At 27.0% G+C, this 22,987-nt stretch overlaps 3 protein-coding genes across 3 annotated transcripts in view; all 3 read left to right on the forward strand.

The window, feature by feature from the left end:
• LOC136090119 (uncharacterized) overlaps positions 1 to 639 on the forward strand; it is a 2,456-nt gene extending 1,817 nt beyond the window's left edge. Inside the window, exon 2 of the mRNA XM_065816223.1 lies at positions 1 to 639. This exon is cut by the window's left edge and continues 1,435 nt beyond it. The gene's annotated coding sequence lies outside the window, so the exon portion shown is untranslated.
• LOC100201630 (aldehyde dehydrogenase, mitochondrial) overlaps positions 1 to 1,460 on the forward strand; it is a 40,946-nt gene extending 39,486 nt beyond the window's left edge. Inside the window, exon 12 of the mRNA XM_065815494.1 lies at positions 1,265 to 1,460. Within this exon, the coding sequence (XP_065671566.1) occupies positions 1,265 to 1,297 (33 nt within the window). The 3' untranslated portion in view covers positions 1,298 to 1,460. The remainder of the gene's footprint in view (positions 1 to 1,264) is intronic.
• A 2,793-nt stretch (positions 1,461 to 4,253) lies between these two features.
• The window catches only part of LOC136089478 (tetraspanin-3-like), a 29,974-nt gene continuing 11,240 nt past the window's right edge, over positions 4,254 to 22,987 (forward strand). The window contains exons 1-2 of the mRNA XM_065815495.1: positions 4,254 to 4,452; positions 19,244 to 19,435. Of these exons, the coding sequence (XP_065671567.1) occupies positions 4,399 to 4,452; positions 19,244 to 19,435 (246 nt within the window). The 5' untranslated portion in view covers positions 4,254 to 4,398. The remainder of the gene's footprint in view (positions 4,453 to 19,243; positions 19,436 to 22,987) is intronic.

Genomic DNA, 22,987 nt, shown 5'->3' on the forward strand with positions numbered 1-22,987 from the left:
GATGCAAGAGATGGATATATTAGAGCTAGAGCTCAACATAGAGAGTTGCTACCTGTTTTTAAAACAAAGAAAGAAATTTTAATAAATTTTCAATGTCAATAGATTTGAAAGATATCTTATTTTATTTATTGTTTTTTTAATAGTGTTATAGTAGTGTTATCAAAATATTATTTGGGTAAGGTGGGATAAACCTCCTGTTTTTTGGGGAACCGCATCACTAGCACCACCTTTATTTCTAATGAAACAAAAAAAACAAACTGTTATAAGCAAATTTGTTAATCATTAAAACCTCATTGAAAATTGAAGACCCCCTCCCCTAAAATGTCCAGAATCTGCATTGCTGGTAGGATTCATGCAAGATAATGACTTTGAAACAAGTATCAAAAAAAATTGCAACTGGTCTAAAAACATTATTTGCATTTAATATTTCATTGCAATGAAAAAGAAGGACATGTAAAACATAATAAAGGACAAGTGTGACAAATAAGATTTTACTAAATTTTGCAATTTCTAAAAGTGAAAATTTGGGTATCAAAACTTTTTCCAGTCAAAAATATTTTTAAGTAAACCTTATTTAAAATTTAATTTTACATAAGAATACACCTTTTCTTAAGCTTTTAGAAGAAAAAAAAAATCTCGCTGTACCCTAATATATATATGTATATATATACATGTATATATATATATATGTATATATATATGTATATATATATAATCGAGATTATATATATATATATATATATATATATATATATATATATATATATATATATATATATATATATATATATATATATATATATATATATATATATATATATATATGTATATATATATATATATATATATATATATATATATTATATATATATTATGTGTATATATATATTATATATATATATATTATATATATATTATATATTATGTGCATGCAGGATTATATATGCAATTTTTAATCCAATCTTTATATGCAGGGTTTTATATTCAATTTACATATCTTTACATGCAGCATTATTTATCCGATTACATATTTATACATGCAGGATTATATATCCAGTTTATATATATATATATATATATATATATATATATATATATATATATATATATATATATATATATATATATATATATATATATATATATATATATATATATATATGTATATATATATGTATATATATATATATATATGTATATGTATGTATGTATATATATATATATATACATAATTTACATATCTATACATACATTTTTTATTTAGGTTATGGTCAAAATTGGCAAGAAGAATTCGTAATAAAATTCAACTTAGCGTTAAAAACATAAAGCAAGCTACCCATTTCTAAGTGTCGGTTTGATGCTTAAGAAATCGATTCTTTATTTAAGCATTTTTTTAAACGTTTTTTGCAACACTTTTAAAAAATTTATTTTATATATTGCAATGTTTTTACTACTTTGTACCTAGTTGTTATATCTAACTTTAAGCGTAAATTTTGAAACTCTTGGTACATATACAACTTTAAATGCAGATTTCGAACCAGTAGTGTATTTGAATCTTTAGGCTTATAAGTTAAAAAGTTTTGTATTACATGCGTTGTCTCTTATATTTAAAAAATGTACTCTCAGGTGCATAATACAAGTTTATTATTTTCGGAAAATGTTTCCACCCACCACGAGTTTAATAAGAACCTTCCCTCTCCCTTTATTGATTTTTACATGTTATCAACAAAAGCACTAAACCACTATTTAAGACCCACTTTCTCCTTTTACGCAATTATATGCCCTTTTCTCCGTGCGTACGCATTATTTATCACAAAATCAACCCCTCCCCCCTCCAAAATGTTGATTTCTTAAACTCAGGAAATTCTGTATTGTTTGTTTCGTTGTTGTTGTTTTTAACTCGATGTTTAGGAGAGATTAAAACGAGAAAATAGTCAAAATGGCATCTTGAAGTAAACCCTTCAAAGTGTAAATAAACATAGTTTGTTTTGAAATTAATAGCCTAGTTTGAGAATGTTTTTTATCGCAGCTTAGTTTACTGTGAGTAAGCGAATAGTGGCCAGTTAAACTATTATTAGGCTATATTTTTAAGAATAAAAATATTTATTTGCTGTAAAGTAAATTATCTATAGAGATGAAATTATAACTACTCTGAAGAAAAAAAAGCTGTGTTCATTTTGATGAAAAGAGGATAAAACAGATTGAAAAAGATCTAAAAATAGCTGTTTCTTTAGAAAGAATAGTGGTCAATATTGCATCCCCTGATATGAATGACACAGATGACATGCTGCTAGGTGTTGTTTAGACACCAAGTTCCAAGAGTAGTGACCAGGCTGAAGAAATTTGAATCGGCTTTAATACTTTGACATTGTAGATCAAATATTTGCTGCTTGCTCTGGCACAACGGCATCCAATACTAGAATACACTCTGCAGCTGTTGTTATCCTTAGCTCCATTCTTAATATGCTCGAAATACACATCTTACATTTTATGGAGTCTTTGACTCGAGTAAAGACGAAGGGCCAAAGGAAAGGGTTGTATGAAAAAAAAAACTCCAAAAAAATTAATTTTAGTCAAGAAAGAGGGGCACAAGATAATAGACCTAGTTTGGTTTAATTGGAGTCAGCTTTAGGCTGAGTCACTCCTTTATAAAATTTCTAAGAAAGCTCGAGTTTAGAAAAGAGGCCCTTGCCTCAAAAACATTTGTGAGAAGTGATTAAAGGAAACTATGCGAGCTTTTTGTTTTCTATTTAGGAGGAGAAGTGACTGGATTTTTTTTCCAATTTGTGTAAGTATAATAAATAGCATATAAACAAAAAAATTTAATAAATATTAATGGTGACAAAATCTTACTCTTTAGGTTTATGGCTGATGCTTCATACACTCGTATCTTGAGAATATCGGATAAGAGCAATATGAGCGAAGTGGAAAAAAAGATGATAGAGAAAGTATCCTTCTTCACATTTGCCTGGTATGCACCTTGGTTTTTAAAGTCGTAGCCGTTGGTTAAGTTGTCGGTTACAAATTCACAACGCTGCTTTCAAGAATGCTTTCTAAAGATGATTTCAGAAAGTGAAGAAAGAGATGTTGGGTAGATTAGTTCAGCATAACGTTCCTGACAAGTTCAAGATTGGAAAACCTGAGCTACTAATCATATCGGAGTCCACTGAGCTTTGGGAACTTGTAGGTCCAGAAAGTTGGCTCCTGTTGAAAATTGCAGAAGTTCCTGATGATGAAGTAGAGCTAAGGAGAAATGAAAAAGCCCCGAAGTTGTTAGATTTTCGCAAAATATTTGTTAAAAATTTGACTTGCATCAATGATTGTGCAGAGAGAAACATATGCCTTTCTTAAGGACTTTGTAGCTGAATACAAGTCTGACAATATGCAACAAAATTTATTGCTGGTGGCCAGGGACAATAAAAAAATTTTAAATGGGACTTAAAAAAGATCTTTTCAGGTCCCATTTAAAAAATATATAATTTATTATTCCTGAAATATATATATTTTGACACATTTTTGTATTTTTACTAGGAAAATAAGTAAAATTTCGGTTTTTAACACAATAATGGAATTTTACATATTGCTGAAATTGTGGTCTGAAAAATGTTTTATATATATATGTTTCCAATTAGGGGACACTGAAGAGAGAATGGGGAAAAACTTCGCGCACATAGAAATTTTAAAAATGTGTAAATTTGAGACACCCTAGTACGCAAACGTCGTTTGAACGCAATCGTTTTTGTTTTGTAGCATACTGATATGATTTATAATATTATAGTTGTTTAAATAAATTCATTTTAAATCTTTTATGATATGTACTTAACCCCAAAAGTTACTTTGACGGGACATCCTAGGTTCATTTCCCTTATCCCTTTAAAAGTTCTCGTGATGTTTAACTTTCTTGCAGAAAAGTTAAAGGTATAAAGTAGAGTAGCAGCTGCTGATTTAAGAGATGATTTTTTTTTTTTGCTGTTCTTTTTTTTTTTTCAGATATCCTGGATATTTCCTGTTTTGATTTACGGTTAAATGCTCATCCTGAAAATTAGTTACTGTCCTTGTTCTGCGTGGTGTTTTTTTAAAACTTTATTTTATTCATTTTGAAAAACTTTCTAAAATTATGGGAATTCTGATTTTGAAAGGCATTCAAAAATAAGTTTCCTTATTTCGCTTTTTAACCTTTATTATCTTGTACATTTTGATTGTCTTTTCCCGGTCGTTTATTATTGTTATGTCTCGACGGATCTCGATAATAAAGATTGAGGTCCGATTCCGCAGCTTATCAAATAACTGGTTTGTCAATATAAATAAGATAAATGATTGACTGCAACTTAAATGTTTGAGTCGAAACATTATTAAATTTTATAATCTCAAATTTAAAAAAATGGTCAAATAGTTAAAATGAATGGTTATTGTGGAAAAGGAGTTTTATATTTTTATAACCTGATACTTATAGTAAGTACTTTTTTTATGTGCTAAAAGCGACAATAACTTTAGTTACAGCATTATTAGTTAACATTAATAGCATTATAACAGAGTGTCCACTCGCTGTTAAAACTGGAATAGGCTGTTTTGGAAAAACATGCTGGAAAAACTGGAAAATGTAATTTTTGAACATCATTGGTTTAATGATGCTCAAAAAGTTCATTTTCTAGTTTTTCCAGCATGTTTTCCAAAAACAGCCCTTAGTAATAGGTATATGGCATGAAATTTTTAAATTAATCAAACACTAGATTGTTATATATCATTGGATAGGTTTTTAATTCAGTATTTTAAAGGTAAAAAAATTATCAAAATTGAACTATTCTACAAAAAGTTATGGCATTTTAAGTACTGAATTTTTGATATATGGATTTCTTGAAGAAACTGTTATCAAATTTAAGGTTTTTTTTAACTTAAAACGTCATAACTTATTCAATTCTTATCAAAATACATACAACTTGGTATCGAAAGATAGTCTAACAAAGGGGTATATATATACAAAGGGTGTACGAAGGATAACAAAGGGGTATATATACTAAGGGTGTACTACGCTAGAGGGGCATCTACAAAACTCTTTATTATATTGAAAATGTAGATTTTTTCAAAAGAAAATATTGAAGTTTATAATTTTATTTGTATTTTTTAATATATTCTAACAGGGTACCATCAAATATGATTTGGATACTTTAGGTTGATAGGCTAGAAGTCCTTTTGGCTTCAGACACACCCTCTGACCCAATATCAAGACTATTACTTTGTATCTTCATATCTAAATGCATTCAGTTTAGTATTAAAAGAAAGAAAGGTTTTAGGGATGAACGGGTGAAAAGGGTGCAAGAGGGTATTATTTGGAAGCTCTACACCTCTCACACCTTGGGTAGGTGGGTTAAAACTTAAATATTGTTTTTTGTAATAATAAACAGTATTTATATAAAACACAATTTTTTCTTAAAAAAATCAAACTCAACTATATACAAAAATTAATATACAAAAAGATTATATACAAGTATCAACTTTATAAATATATACATACACACTATACATACACCTATCAATAAGTGTATATATATTCAGCTAAGTGAATCTATATAAACTTATTAATAAGTATATTTATAGTTGTTAATAACTACATTCCTGAATCCTCTGCCATCCCTTCTGCCACTAGGAATTTTGTATTTAAGATAAGGCAGGTCTTTACCTCCATTCTGGCCCATATGTTGAAGGCCCTTTTTGATTTAGGCCCAGGGTGGTTTTGGCGCCAAACCAAGAAATTACTCCTAGACAAGTCTATATTAAAAAAAAAATTAAAGGAGTGTTTGAAAAATTAAAATGTAAAACAAATATTAAAACACAGTAAAAAACTTACCAAGGAGGTCTTGCTTTTCACTCTGGGTGCCAGATGGCAGTGATGCGCCGATGAAGTTGGTAAATTTAACTTTTTAAACTTTTAATATGAAATAAGTTTAATAAAAGTTATAAAAAATAGTGTTCATTAAAAAACAAATTTACAACATCATTAAGATCTTCTACCAAGTTCTTCCCTTTTGCGTCTCTTACCTCCTTAGTGTCTCTGTAATAGAAAGTGAGAAATACCTTTTATATTGTTGCTTCAAGACAACTTGCACAGCATCAAGACAAGCAGAAGTCATTTTTAAAGCTGGTTATCAATGAAGCTTATACAAGTGTTAGTGGTTAGCAATGGAGCATATATTGATTTTAAAATGTAAGGGGCAAGAGTATTCCCAAAAAAATCTGTTCTTCTGCAAAACTTAGCAGCTGGATTAGATTTATAATTTGTAATTACAACATCTGAGAACATCTGAGAAGCCTGATGATAATACAATATTAGGCAAACCTGATACATGGCTTAAAAAAGGTTTATTGCAAAATTCAAAAAATTGCTTACTTTCCTCAGCCCTATTAAAATTTCTAGACTAATTCAATGATTTATTTATGAGACTCCTAACCTGATTTTCACATGTTTCTATCTTATAATGTTTAGTGACTTGTTGAGATGTTTTGATAAATGAAACACTATTTTTTGTAAATAATAAAAAAATATATCCATTTCTACAAACTGCATTACACTCTGTATTAGAGTCAATGTCTACTTGCAGCTATTCAAAATTAGCAGTTAAATACACCATAAAACACAAACTTTGGCCCCATGTTAGCAGAAAAAAAAAGTTTAATTTTTCTAAATAAAAAATAATATATTTAAATAATGGTAAATATAATGACATTACAATTGCTAACTACATTGCAACTATTTAGTACAATTAAATAATCTATATCCAACATCATTATTGTTATTACTCGTACATTTGACCCCTCCTCACTGCGAGTGTATTGTATTCTTGAAGTTTAAAAAGTTATCTAATTGGAGTATAATGTTAGGTGTCTGAGTATGCTTTTTTTTCCAATAAAATCAGGCAAGTAGTAAGAAAAAAGGTTTTTAAAGGTGAGAGAATATATTAGAAAAAAGAACCAGCATTCCTTTGATATATACTTTATGTCCAAACAACAACAAATTTTTACCTAATTGGAGTAGAGTTTTACAGTGTCTGAGTATGATTTTTTTTCAATGAAATTTGGCAGGTAGTAAGAAAAAAGTTTATTAAAGGTGAGAGAATATATTAGAAAAATGAACCAGCATTCGATATATACATGATGTCCAAAAAATAAGCAAATTTTTAACAACAATTAAATTCATAATAAATAAAATTTTGCATCAAAAAATCCATGCAAAATTAAAGCTCCATTATTCTAGTATTCAAAAAATATCTATGTTGATATATATTTCTAAAAAATAACAGAGCAAAACAAGTTCATACCATGCAACTTTTCTACAAACTTAAAAAAGCGTATCACAGAATTTGGCCGAAAAAACAGTTTCGTAAAATCTGGATTTATGCGTACTTATTAGTAAGGGCTTTACTAGTTTTTCCAGAGAGTGGACACTCTGTATAAGAAGTATTGGCACATTTCATTGTGGATTTCAATAATGGATTAATAACTTTAAGTTTCAATTAAGAGCTTTAATAATTTATTTAATAACTGTAAATTTAGTTTTGTGTTTGAGGAGCCTATTTAAAAAATATTGCATATTGCATATATTTGATATGCATTTAGATATACATACATCCAATACTTATCAAATACGCATTAGATTATTACTATAAAAAGCAGCATCTTAAGCATAATAAGCTCCTTCATATTTTAAGCAATCTGAAAGTGAAATAAATGTAGTTAAAATAGGTATGTGACATGAAATTTTTAATTTTAATTATTAGAGATCGTATATATTGTTGGAAGGAGCATTAGTACAGTATTTTAAAGGTGAAAAAATTAAAAAAAAAAGTTATAAGGTTTTAAGTGACAAGTTTTTAATATATGGAATTGTTGAAGAAACTGTGGTCAAATTAAAGTTTTTCCTAATGCAAATTGTTATAACTTTGTCAATTCTTTCTGAAATGTCTATAACTTGTTATCAAAAGATAAGTGTAAGAGTGGGCTGCAAATTTATAGTGGCTTCTAGCCTAAGGTGTTGCCAAGGGATAGAGAGGCATCAAACTATGATTTTTACCCCCAATAAATGTTTTTTTTAATAACAAAGTATTTTAATGATGTAAATTGTCATTTTTATGAAAGTTCTTATATTTTGCTGCCAGACCACCAGAAAATATATGAGGTGTATCTTTGTGTTAGGGGTTGATTGTTTAACATATGCTATTATCAAAAACGATTCATTAAAAAAATATATTTTTATCCAAATAAATTTATACTTTACTACTTTACAACATATACTAGTGGTGTATAATTTGACTTAGAGCAGGTATAAGGAATTTTTTATGAGATAAAAAAAAATTTTAAATTAAATTTTTGAGCATGTATCTGTATGTATAAACTTAGTATAAACAGATATTTTACCATTTTACAAGATGTTTATCAATTTATCCAATTATAGAAATTAGTGTAAACAAAATACACATTGTAATTAATTAGTGTATTGGCTTTTAGTAAATAATTAAAGATTTTATCAATAGACTAAGGATAGCTAATATACGGTATACTAAAAATTTAGTATACAGTTTACCATATAGTATACAGTACAGTATACTGTAAAATATACCATAAACAATTTTTTTTGCAAAACTGTAATACAAGTTTATAAAACAGTTTTAGCAATTTGCGTAAAACAAATGTGTTTGTTTTTAATTTATTGTTTTTGTTTTTGTGTTTTATTATACTATTAAGCATTGGTTACACATTCTTACTAGATAAATAAAAAAGTTGAAGTCTTTAGTTGAAGATAGCAACCACTTGATAATGTTTTGTTATCTTGCTACATTAAGAAAATCAATTAAAACTAAAAACACTTTAATCATGATAAGTTATACAATAAATGTGGTATAGCAATTTAATTTATTAAGGTAATATTATAATGATTCACACAAAAAAGTAAATAGGTATATCAAACTGTATACTAACTTTTATTATACCAAGTATACGATTAAGTATACAGTAAAGTTAGTATACCTTATACTCTAACTGGCAATGCCTTTAATAGACATCATGTGAAAGTAAGCCAAAGTCATCTATCAAAAAATTGTGCAAGTCATAACAATTGCAGGTGTCTTTTTTTAAGTCACCTTACTTGCAGTACCTATTTTGCAATTCATAAAACTTGCTGGTTACCTTTTTGCAAGTCACAACACTTGCAGTACCAATTTTGGAAGTCAAAATACTTGCTGATTGCTATTTTGCAAGTCACAACAATAAACTTTATTTGTAATATTAAGAAAAGTTATATAAATAACTTTACCAGTTGCAAAATTAAGAATAAAAAACAAAATAATTAACTGTGCACTTTCGGTATTTTAAAATCATTTTGTAAATTTATAATGTAATCCTTACCAGGATTGTCAGACCTAGATGGTTCTAAAAATTAAAAAATAAAATAATCAGCTAAAAAAATAACGCTGTACTGGAAATTTTTTTAAAGTAAAGTTTTAAATTTTAAGATGATATTACTAATAGAATAATATAAAACATTAAGGAACAAGACATATGTTATGTTTTAATATATAACCTCACCAGTAATTGCAGTTTGCAAACAATCTTAAAATTAAAAAAGAAATAAAATAAACAGCACAAAATAAATTTTATGTGTTTTGTAATTATTTTGAAAAGTTATAACAGAAACCTTACCAGAATTTTCAGTTGGTGGTGGATCTAAAAATGTAATGCAAAAAAGAAGCAATAAAAAAAAACAATTGCAAACTTTAATTGCTTTTTTTAAAAAAGTTATAATATTTAAGCATACCAGTACCAGTTAGCAACTATCAAATTTATGTTTCCAACAAATCAACAAAATTATCTTATTCTCTTGTAATGAATAAAAAAATAAAACATATTTGAACAATAATAGACTTCAAAGCAATAGGTAGATGTAACACTTAAAACTTAAAGCACTAACACTTAAAACAAGACACAGAAAGAATATAAATGAAATAACTTTTTATTAATAATAAATTTTTCAACATAATAAATAAAATAATTAAAATTTAACTTTTCTTACAATTTTTTTTTTTTTTTTCAACATCTTCAATTCCAACAAAGCTGCAAGCAACCACTATTAGAGTTAGAAGTAACTGAAAGACAAAAGATGAAAATTATAGAGCAAAATAACGATTAACAGACAACTTAAAAGATTGCAAATGATGTAAATCAGGAAAACAATATGAAGGAAGCAAGTTCCAAAGGATTGATGTTCAGGAAAAAAATTAGACAAATAAGAATTTTTGGAGCACTTAGGAACAGTCACAGTAAAAGGATGAGACTTAATTGAATGACAAGTAACTCGAGAATAGATTTTAATAGATGGCACAAGAGACGCTAGCTCTTTATAGCAATGCCCATTATAGTATTTATAGAAAAGAGAAAGAGAAGCAAGGTTACGACGATGTGATAATGGTTGGAGGTTGGCTGCAAGAGCAGGTCTAACTATGTTTATAATGCCTTTTTGCATCTTGTCTAACAGAGAAAGAGCATCATTGGAAGATCTGCCCCAGATATGGTAACAGTATTCCATACAAGGACAGATTTGAAGTTTATAGAGATAAAGAATAGAATCCTAAGTAAGAATATGGCAAGCACAATAAAGAGTTGCAACGTTAGCAGATGTTAATTTTGCAATCAATTTGATATATGGTTTCCAAGATAGATTAAAATTTCTAGGAGATTGTTAATGTAAATTTAAAAAAGTAAAGGGCCAAGGATAGATCTTTGAGGAACCCCTAAGGTAGCAGGATATGAATAAGAGAGCTGTCCATCCAGGACAATTTTAAGCAGGAAATCACTTTAGATACAGAACCTGGAGTGATATGAAGATCAGGCAATAAATTAACCTGTTTGTTGGCTATATCAGGTAGAATACCTGATATAGCCAACAAACAGCTTAATTTCGCTATATCAGTTAGGAATCAAAAGATGATACTTATTAGAAGTTCTTAGGAAACAATTCAGCTTTGTCTTTTGGTGAGGTGACAAAATCTGAACCATACAAGAGAGGTGGAATTACAGGATTGCTCTTGTTATAGATACTGTTAAGGATTATTCAGAAGTCACAAAAGCCTAGTTTTTGATATGATATACGAGAATTACTGACTGGAAAACAGTGGGCTTTGGTATTAGGAAATATCTTTTCATAGTAGTTTCTAGCAATAGTAAACAGACATCTGTTTTGCTGATGGATCTGAAAGTAATGGTTACGATTGGAAAATGCAGCAGCGTAATCAGAGGAAAACCATGGAGAAGAGTGAGGCTTAACTTGGAATCATCGAGAGGGAATAATAGATTCCATGCCAGCCTGAACCCAAGAAGTTACATAAGCACATTTGTCAGCAGGAAGACAAAAGGTTTCTACCCTAGGGCCATCAGGAAGAAAATCACCGAATAAATCCCAGTCAGCTATAAAGTAGTTGTAAGATGTATGATGATAGGGGGATTCTAATAATGAAGCAGAATGAGATATTAGTTTTAGAAAGATCAAACTGTGATCAGAAGCACCTAAGGGTGAATGTGGAGAAACTGAGCACTGACTAGGATCTGAAACAAGACATAAGTCGAGTAGAGAAGGTAAATGATTCGAATTGTCTGAAAAGCACGTTGGAAAGTTGACTATTTGTGTTAAAGATTGAGAAAGGCATAACTTTCTCAATCTTTAATGCCTTAACACCTGGAAAGTCACTAAGACTAGAGCATTGACATTCAGTATGATGAGCATTAAAGTCACCAATAACAACAATATTAAGGACAAAGAGAAAGGGTTTGGTCAATTTGATCAGAAATAACATCAAAAAGAGTGCAGTTTTAAGATGAAGGAGAGTGATATAGAACAAAGAGAAAGCAATAAAGTGAAGTGCTAAATGAAAGCACATAAAAGAATAGTCTGTGAATTCAAACCAAGTTTCTCGACAAATGGGTGAATTCTTACAAACATAGATGCCTAGGTCAAGTATGTGACTATTGGAGTATTTACGATTTAAAGAAAGATAACCATAAACACTAAGACCAAAAGATGAGACAGCTGATATTAAATTAGTCTCACAAAGAGCAATTAGGTTATAAAGAGCATGAGATAAGACTCAACAGAAGAAAAGTTACTTTGAAGACCGCTAATATTAGTGAATGATATATTTAGATAACTTGGTGATGATGATGGTTTTTTGTGTTTTATAGTTATTGGTACTTTAGGTCATTTTTAAACTTGTTAAAAAACTTGACTCAAAGCACAAATAGTATTAAGTACACTATTTAATAGTCAAACCAATTGCCTTATTACTATTAATAAACCCTAAGCCGTAACAAATGCGTCCAAATGTGGTCTCGACAATGCAATTCAAAAGTACAAACAGGGATACCATTCATGTGCAACATGGCACTGTTAGTACTCTAATATTTTACAGCTGTTGAATTAATTAAAAAATAAAAATCTTCTAACTCTACTTTTTCTTCTTTCTTTTTTAATTGATTATTAAATTCTTCTTTTTCTTCTTTTTATTTGTTTACTATACTTTTCGTTCTTTTGTTTACCTTTTTTTTCCTTTTTTTTTTTTTTTTTTTCTCATTTAATTTTATAAAGTTTTCTTTTTTTTTTTTTTTTTTTTTTTTCGAGGTTCTTTTTTATTTTTTTATAAATGTATTTTCTTTTCCTTTTTGAATGCTTTTTGGTATGTGTTTGCTTCAAGTTAATTTATATGATCGTTGATAAGTTATTTGTGCTTATAAAATAAATAATTAATATTTTTATATATAGTTTATTTTTTTTCAATATTCTTTATATTTATCTTTAATTTTCTCTTTTGCCGTTATAAAAACGCATCCGCCATTTGCGAAGACCTTGCAAGGAATGAGTTATAGTTTTTATAGAATTATATTTTTTTTTTTTAGAAGATTTTTATTTAATTTTTATTTTTTATTATTTCTATATTTTTTGTTTTAAATAATTTTCTTTTTTCTCTACGATATAACTTGTAATCATGATTATAATTCATTAGTTATTTTTCAGTCATTATATTATTATTTGTTTTCTCACATTATTTTATTTATTTATAGTTAATTGTATTTATTATTAGTCCTCGTTTGATACCTAGTTATTTAATATATTACATTTATTTTTAATATTATATAAACTTATTTATTATTGACTTATTTTTATTTGTTATTGTTCTAATATCTTTGTTGATAATATTATTATAAGTAACAGTTAACAGTAGTTATATTATTATTAGTTTATATTATTATTATAGTATAGATATTATTATAGTATTATTAGTTTTTTTTATATTCGATATTTATTGTTGTCATAGTTACTTTTAACATTAGTTTGTGGTTTGTCAAATTTTAATTTATTTTGATTGTTTAATTTTATAAAAGTAAGCTTTTAATTACCTTTAATGTGAATCCTTTTTTCTATCATTGTTCTTATGTTTTTATATTGTTTTAAAAATTATTTTCGATTACTCACGCTAACGGTTACCCAAGTTTTAAATTATTAAATTTAGTCTTTTACTTTGCATTTATTTTTAAAATCTCTATTTTACACTTCAGTCACTTTAATTAGTTAATACTGCATGTACATAAAAATATTCTAAAGATTATGGCATTTGAATCTCTCTGCAACACTTGTCATAAAAATATAACTGTTAATCAAAATGCCATCTAATGTGATCTGTGTAACTCATGGCTCCATGCAAAGTGTACCCATATTGATGCGTATTCTTATAATCTTCTTTCAAATGACTCGCCAGATTCTTATTGTCATAGTTGTTTATCTAAGAGTATGGCCTTCAGCTCGATTTCCAACTTGGAGCTTAAGTCAACATTATGCAAGAATATACCTACTAGTTCATTAAACTCTTTTGAGACTCCAAGTAATCATAAAAAGATCTTTAAAGATCTAAATAAATTTCCCAGTTCTGTTAATTGCAAACACTATGACGTTATTGATCTCAATAAAACTATGCTTCCCAATTCAGAACTATATATTCATCTTAACATCGCTTCTCTACCATTCCACATTGACGAACTCTGTAGTCTTATCAGCTCTCTCAATAATTTTCCCTTATCAATAAGAATTACAGAATCTAATTTATATATAAACAATACAAATATAACTGATATATACATAAAGGGGTTTAATATTGAGCATCGCTATCGTCAAAAGTAAAAACTTACAGACAATCCTTCAAAAAATTTAATAAAAGTTTATTTATTGAAGAAATTTCTAATATCAACTGGGAACTCTCCATTAAAAAACATGATGATGTTAATAAGTCTATGATTTTTATTTTAAAAACATTTGATGAAATCTTAGACCGACATGCTCCTTACAAAATACTAACCAACCAACAAATTAAACTAAAATCAAAACCTTGGATAACGTATGGAATACTTAAATCTATCTCAGTTAAAAACAAACTTTATAAAAAGTTTATAAAATTAAAAAATATTTATAAGAAAAATGAATTATTAACAAAATTTAAATTTTATAGAAACAAAATTTCCAATTTATTAAAATTTAGCAAAAAAACATACTTTATTACATATTTTAATAATAATCTGAATAGTGTTAAAAACACCTGGATAGGAATAAAAGAAATCATTAATATTAGACCTTCTACACACAATACATCTTTTAAACTTAAATTAAACGAAAAATCTTATCACTGATCACACTGCCGTATCTAATATATTTAATAATTTTTTTAGCACTATACATAGCAAGCTACTTAGCAAAGCCATACCCCCAAAACGCGTATTTAGTGATTTTCTTAACATTCCAAATGCTAAATCGTTTTTTATTAATCCTGTAACTGAAAATGAAATATCTGGTCTCATTACAAACACGCTCAAAACTGAAAAAAGTCTTGGTCCTAATAGCATACCTACATTCCTCCTTAAACTAGTCCCACACATTATTTCAAAGCCTCTCTGTACTGTTTTAAATAACTCATTTAAAAGTGGTATTTTCCCAGATATTTTTAAAGTTGCCAAAGTTATTCCAATATTTAAAAAAGGCTCTTTACTAGATTTCACAAATTATCAACCCATCTCCTTGCTTTCTAATATAGGTAAATTATTTGAGAAGGCAATGCATATTAGGCTTTATGCTTTTCTTGAAAAATTTAAATGTTTTTACACCCATCAGTGTGGATTTCGTGCCAATCACTCCACAACTCATGCTCTCATTGAAATGACTGAACTGATTAGAAAAGCAATCAATGATAAATATTTTGCATGCGGTGTATTTGTGGATTTACAGAAAGCGTTTGATACAGTAGATCATTCAATTTTGTTAAAAAAATTAGAATATTATGGGATCAGAGGCGTAACAATAGAACACAATTTGTTTCTATTAATGACTCAAAATCTACCCTTGTAAAATGTTCTAATGGTGTTCCACAGGGTTCAGTATTGGGACCACTGCTTTTCCTTCTTTATATTAATGATCTTCATACGTCTATTAAGTTTGCTACTGTTTACCACTTTGCTGATGACACTAACCTAATGCTAATTAATAAATCCTTAAAAAAATTAACAAACACATTAATCATGATCTTGCCAATCTAGTTCAGTGGTTTCGCTCCAACAAACTTTTTCTAAACTCTAATAAAACTGAACTTATTATCTTTAAATCAAATAAAACAAAAATCTATAAACATATGAACTTTAGATTAAGTGGCAAAAAAATTGAACCTGTTAATTCAATTAAATATCTTGGTATAAAAATTGATTCAAATCTTTCCTTTTTATCCCACTGTGAAGACTTAGCAATGAAACTAAGTAGATCTAGTGGTATGTTGGCCAAAGTTCGCCATTATGTTAATCTTGAAACTCTTTTGAACATATACCATGCTGTTTTCGGTTCACATCTTATATATGCATGCCAGGTATGGGGGCAGTCCCATCAACAAGCTCTTATTAGGTTATCCGACCTCCAAAACAAGACTTTAATAATTATTTATTTTTAGAATATTAAATTTAATTCTAATTGTGACTATATTCAATTTTCAAACTGCCAATTTGTCTGGAACCACCAACACAATAACCTACCTTTAACTTTCATCAATTTTTTTTCCAATTATTATTACTGTTGTTGTTATTATTGTTATTATTATTATTATTATTTTTATTATTGTTATTATTATTAGTAATATTATTAACACCATTATTTTTATGTTATAAAATTATTATTAACACCGTTATTTTTATGTTATAAAGTTTATTATTTTTATTATATATTATGAAAATTAGCATTATAATTATTTGAATTAGATATTATTAACATTAGCAGGTGTTTACTTTATATTAGTAAATTTACTATTTGTAAACATCCTTGAATGTAAAATCTTATTTTAGAAATAAATTATCGATTGATTGATTGATTGATAGAATCAGCCTCTCTGAGAGCTACCACAAAGTTCGGGAAACCTAACTCCCAGCCAGCCTCAGAACTGTAAGACTGAGTTTTAGAGATGTACCCTTATTAGAAGATATTAGAATGAGTTGCCTAATCCAGTTGGCTTCTCCTAGCATTTGCCTAAAAAAACATATCCTACAAGAAAGCAGGACATGAAGCAGGTTGTACTTAGTTACATGTTACCAGTAGCAGGATAACCACTAATTACAACTAAAAATTGCTGATAACAACTAAAGACATGAATACTGAGTCTCTGATTAGTATCTTTATCTAAACAAATAAAACAAATGTTAAAAAATTAATAACATGTTTATAAAACAATAAAAGTACTATTTTAGATAATTGTTTGTTGTTGTTTTTTTTAAAAAAAAGTTACTTGTAATAGATAAATTACTGTTATTGTTTGCTTTGTTATTGTCAACTAAAACCATATACATATTAAATGTTATAATAAAAATATATCTTGAATTGTATTTATATATTGATTTTATTATTCATTATATATTTATTTTAATATAATAATATTATTTATAAAATATTAGAATAAGATAATATTAGAAACATTTACTTTCTTCTTCGATTTTTTTCATTCTTCACTGGTATTTTATACATTATTTTTTCTAGATGTTTTAATTGTAATAAATGTTGTAAATAACATAACTTTTATAACAAAGGAATATTATTATTTTGAAAAGTTTAGGTTTGAAGTCTCCTCTAGTCCCACGTCAAAAGTAAAAAAAAAAAATTAGTTATTCTGCAAGGTTTTTTTCAAAACCAATAAAACCATTAAAAAATTTAATAAATATATAAAAAAGTAACTTGAAAAGATTGTTGAACTCTTCTACTTTTCAAAAAACATCTAGGTCAATAATATTTCTAAAAAAAATGCCTCAAAAAAACGTTCATTCAACACAACCTCAAAACAGACTTCAAAAAATGTAGCACAAAATTTTAGGAAAAAATTCAGTTCTATAAAACGGGATTTCTGCATACCTATTTAAAAGAACCAATCGGAAAAATCATGCCAAAGTTTTAGAAAAAAAGTCTATATTGTCTGTATTGCAGCAGTTGTATTTCTTTTGCCAACAGTAAATAATTTTAAATTGTTTTTTTCTTAATAATTTTTTTGTTTTATTAAAAGAAAAAACATAAAATTATTTTCAATACATTTGTTTATTTTGTATTTTTGGTTTAATAAAAAATGGCTTAACATTATTTGGCACTTTTAAATCTCTGAATATTATCCAAAATGATTTATTTCAAAAAAAATTTCAGATTATAAGACTAAGCTTGTCTTCATCTGCCCATATAATTCTTTATAAATTATGATTTTTTTATTCCCTAAGTGTAATTCTATTGTAATAATATAATTTAAACGTAGATGGCAAATTTCAAGTAAAAGACATGTTTTTAGAGAATGAAAAACATATGTTTTAAAATAGAATGAAATTTAAATGATATATACTTTATTTAAAAACTTTGGCATATAAATTTGGCAGTTGTCAAGACAAAAATAAAGATTAATAGAAGAATATTTCAAAATATACAAGACAAACAATGCACCCTAACAGTAATTACAATAATAAAAGATAAAAATTAAAAATTGAAAAATTAAAAAAATTTTTATAAACACTTAAAATGAAACAAAGATATACAACAAATATATCACCAAACAACAATGTAAGGCCTGAGAATGAAGAAAAAACATAATTTGTGTAGTGATTGAGAATAAAGCTCTCCTCAGAGTCGCGTCTTTTATTACTGGAGTTTTGAAGAGGATCAGCACTAATAACTAGTTTATCCCGTCAGACAAACGTCATCGCCATTTATGCTTTACCCTGCAACTTACGCCTATTCCATACTGCAGTAAAAAAAATCACTAGCCAAAACTCAACCATCCCCAAATTTGTAAAGCACCAATATTTTTTTGATGATATGATATTAAAAGTGTAGATCTATTATACAATATAAATAAAATTAACTATATAAATCACTTACCATTCCACCGAAAAAAAACATGAAAACACAATAATTTAAAATTCTAATAGGATCACAAAAATACTAATAAATTTCTTTTTATTACTTTTAGCATAAATAAACCCAAGACAATCAGAAAGCAGTAACTTTATTTTAAAATTTTAAAAAAAATTTTCAACAAAGCACAATAGAGTCTTCAATAAACTATAACGCTGTCATATATACCTCATTTGAATTATGTTAACTAATCAAAAGTGTTAACCAATCAAAAGTGTTAACTAATCAAAAGTGTTAACTAATCAAAAGTGTTAACTAAGAAAATGAGCATCCAGCGCAACCTAAAATCATCACAGTAATTAATCTATGATAGCAAATAAAATGTCAAACAAAAACCATTAAAAATGCTACCTGCAAAAATGCAAACATGTAGCAAAGGACACAAAAAGTTGTCCGAACAACAACAAAAGATGAAAACTGTGCATGTGAAAATCAAAACAAAGCAGAGTAAAGATAATATAGCATAAAAATTACTTGATAATAATAATAATATGAAAATCAGTAGATAAATAATATATTAATAAATACTGTAATAAAACTAGATAAATTTAAGCCAAATGGGGTGGGTAATAACACTTTTAGATAATAAATCAATATTAGAATAAAATTTAAATCAAATTTAGATTAAATTGTAGACAAGATAGTAATGCAGATGATCCTTGTTACTGCTATTGATTTGGTATACTTATCTACTTATCTGAGTTTTAGACTTAGATTCATATCTATATTTGTTTATTAACTCAGGGAGCTTCTGGTGTATTTATCTACTTATCTGTGTTATTTGTTTGGATATGGGGTGATTACTGTACAGTAGTTGCAAACATATATGCTGTTGTTCCGTCTTCTTTAATTCTTTTTGCTGGAATATTTGTCCTGGTCACCGGGCTGATTGGTTTCATTGGAACATATAATGAAAGTCGTTGTTCACTTGGTGTAGTAAGTATATTATGCTATAACTTTTTATTTTATTTTTTTAAATACATTTTGTGTATTGTTTTTACAAAATTAATAAAAGTTATAGATAATTTTTAAAAAATTTAATTATATTATTTTAAAAAATCAATTTATTTTACTGTATGATTTTTTATTGTAAGATTTGTAAGTTTGAAATTGAAATTTGAATTTTTTACATCTATGGTTAAATGGTCTGTTGAGATGTTCAGAATATGAAAAAGAAAATATAATGAGCTTAAGCATGTGGTTCACAAAAATGATGTTGAGAAAAATGATGATGAGATGTTAGAGGAGGTTGTGTTTAAGAACTTGATGGAACTTATGAGTGAAAATAAAAATACTGATTCATTTTGATTGGTTTGTTCATAATTGTTAAATTAAAGGTTTAAATCAAAAGAGTTTATATAGAAATAGACCAAAAAAAACATATTTGAATTGTCATTTTAAATATTTAAAAAAGCCACAATTAAATCATATATCTACATCACTTCTTGCAACCCTTGCAGATGGGATTTTTTTTTTTTTTTTTTTTTTTTGGTATTCACTTCCCCAAGGCCGAGAAGGCCACTACAGATGAGGAGGCTACTTAATAGTGGTTATAACCCTCTCTCAACTCTTTAACTCCGAAACACGAACCTTGACGAACATGGCCGCTGCGCGGAGAAACAAGTTGAGCGCGGTACTACCAGGGACGTGGTGGGGATATACTACCTTCAAATTACTTCAGATTAAGAAAGCAAGATATAAAATAATAGAACTAACAGTCACAAAATATCAGAAAATAACTTTTTATAATTTATGAAAGTATAATCTCTATTTATAAAAGTTATTACCAGATCATCTTCTTCCTTTTAATTCTTTACAGAGTACTGTAAATATTTAAAAATATATTTGTTATTACATTTTCACAGAATAATTAAATTATTAATCAATTAATTTAAACACCTTGAAGAAAATCCAGTACAGGTAAAAATGTAAATTAAAAGGTGCACAAAAAATGGTAAAAGATTGTAAAGTGATTGATAATTTGGAAGATTGGGATTAAAGAATTAGACAGATTTAAAAATATATATGAAATAAAAATATATTAAAGTTTAATTTAAAGAATTTTTTCTTAAAAAATATTTGGAGCTCAAAACTTGATACCTTATTTTTATATTTGAATACTCTGTCTAAATCTTTAATTTAAGAGTTTTTAAGTTTAATGGTGAAAAATGGGTTTATGAATAAGGGGTCATCCATAAATTACATCAGGCAATTTTTTATTGTTTTTACCCTCTCTCTTTCTCCCCCTCCCCCCTTCCTTCCCCTCATCACAAGATTGTAACTCTTTAGAAACACATTCTTTATGAATATAAATATAGGGTAATAATGTCCATCTGATCAACCTCTGATGACAATTGAATATATGTAATAGAATATAATCATAAGATTTAAATCAATATATGAATATATAAGTGGTACAAGAATATATAAATCAATATATAAATAGTATATAATACAAATAATAATTTTATACTTTATTTCTGTATTTAATTCTTATGAACCTATAGAAAACTGTTAAAAATTTTAATTGTAGCTAAACATTTTCTTATACTTATAGTTTTGTAAATCTTTATCCCTGATAATGTTTATGAAACGTATTGTATAAATATATATATATATATATATATATATATATATATATATATATATATATATATATATATATATATATATATATATATATATATGTATATATATATATATATATGTATATATATATATATATATATATATATATATATATATATATATATATATATATATATATATAAATTCAAAAATAATCAGAACAGTGGAACAAATAGAAAATCCAGTAAATCTTTTTTCTCAAAATGTTTTTATTAAAAACAATATAATTACCAAAAAAAATTACTCATATAAAATATTTTTTCATGTATTAAAACTATTAGCACTAGAGGCCTTTCAAATAATCATCAGTAGTGCTTTTTTTGGTATTATTTTAAGATATTTGTATTAAAAACAAAAATGATTTAATTTTCATATTGTTGTTATGGGTAACTATTGATTGTGAAGGATTGAATTGTAATTATAAACAGGAAATATCATTAAATGTATCATGTTTTTGTTTGTGCAAATGCTTTTCATATGATAACAAAAAACTTTCATTGTTAAGCTCAAGAAAGACGAAAAGTTGGAAAAAAGGTTCAATTACACTTTTGTGAACACGTCGACAAGTATAAACATGGTTGTCAAATCGATCAGTTGATAAGCCAGTTCTGCAACTGAAAATATGTCCGTTTATACGTAATCTTAATATATTAACTATTAGTTTTACCAGTATACGTTTTTTTTTTTGCAGGTTAAACTTTTTAGGTAATAAATTACATTTTGTGATGTGACTTTTCACTTTCCAAATAGTACCGTTAGATGTTTTAAACTTATCTACTTCTTGAAAGTATAGTTTGCAAATTTTGCACCGAATATCTTTGCGTTTGAATATGCCTATCTTCTTACTAGTTACTTTAATATTTGAAGAAGTAAGTCTTCTTAGTAAGTTAGGAGGTTGTTTAAAAACTAATACCGGGTGAATATTAGAAAAGACATTTTTAATTCTTTCATTATAAGATACTTTGAGCAAAAGGTTAGCTTCTTGGCAGTTAAGATTACTATTATATTTGCTTTTTCTATAATTTCATCAGGGTATTCGCAATCTTTTAACCATGACTTTAGTTCTATTAGGTGTAGTTTTTCGATTTCATAATTAGATGTAAAAACAATTATTCTTTTAGCTAAATTGTAAGGAATATTCTTTTTAATGTGAAATGCTCTGTTATAGTTTAAATAGTCGTGTGTGTTGGTTTTTTTTATAGTAAATGTCTGTTTGAATTTTATTATAATTTTCAAGAATGATTGCAATGTCTAAAAAGTTAATTACACTGTAGGTGCTATCATTTTTTATAAATTCCTTGCCAAATTCTATTGTAAATCCAATAGAGTCATTTAATTCTGTTAAAGAGTTTTCAAATTTTCTGATGTCAAGATGTTTTGGCCTAATTATAAAACCGTCATCAATATATCTAAAATAAAATTTCTTTATATCATCTACTTCATGGTTAGAAAAATACTGAGGTAGGATTATTGGAAAAAGCTTGGTCCTTTCTAGAAACCCGATAGTAAGGCATGCATAATCTGGTGCAAAATCTGTAACCCATGGCTGTACCAGTTATTTGGTGAAATAATTGTTTGTCGCATATGAAATTATTGTTATTTAAAATAAAAGATGTTGACTCAATTATGAATTCAGGTGAAAATATTTTATCTATCAAGTCTTTATATTTATTTATCCAAAATTTTAAGGCTTCTAATCAAAGACGATGTGGAATGCTTGTATAGAGGTTAACAATGTCACACGATTTTCTGATTCAAGCTCTTTTGGAATTTTTCTGATGAAATCCCAGTCATCTTTAGTAAAAGATATTTGTTTCTTTACAATAGGAGACAAAATTATATAGAGAAACTGGCTCAAAT

Source organism: Hydra vulgaris, chromosome 13 (genome assembly GCF_038396675.1).
Source record: "Hydra vulgaris chromosome 13, alternate assembly HydraT2T_AEP".
Lineage (NCBI taxonomy): Eukaryota > Metazoa > Cnidaria > Hydrozoa > Anthoathecata > Hydridae > Hydra > Hydra vulgaris.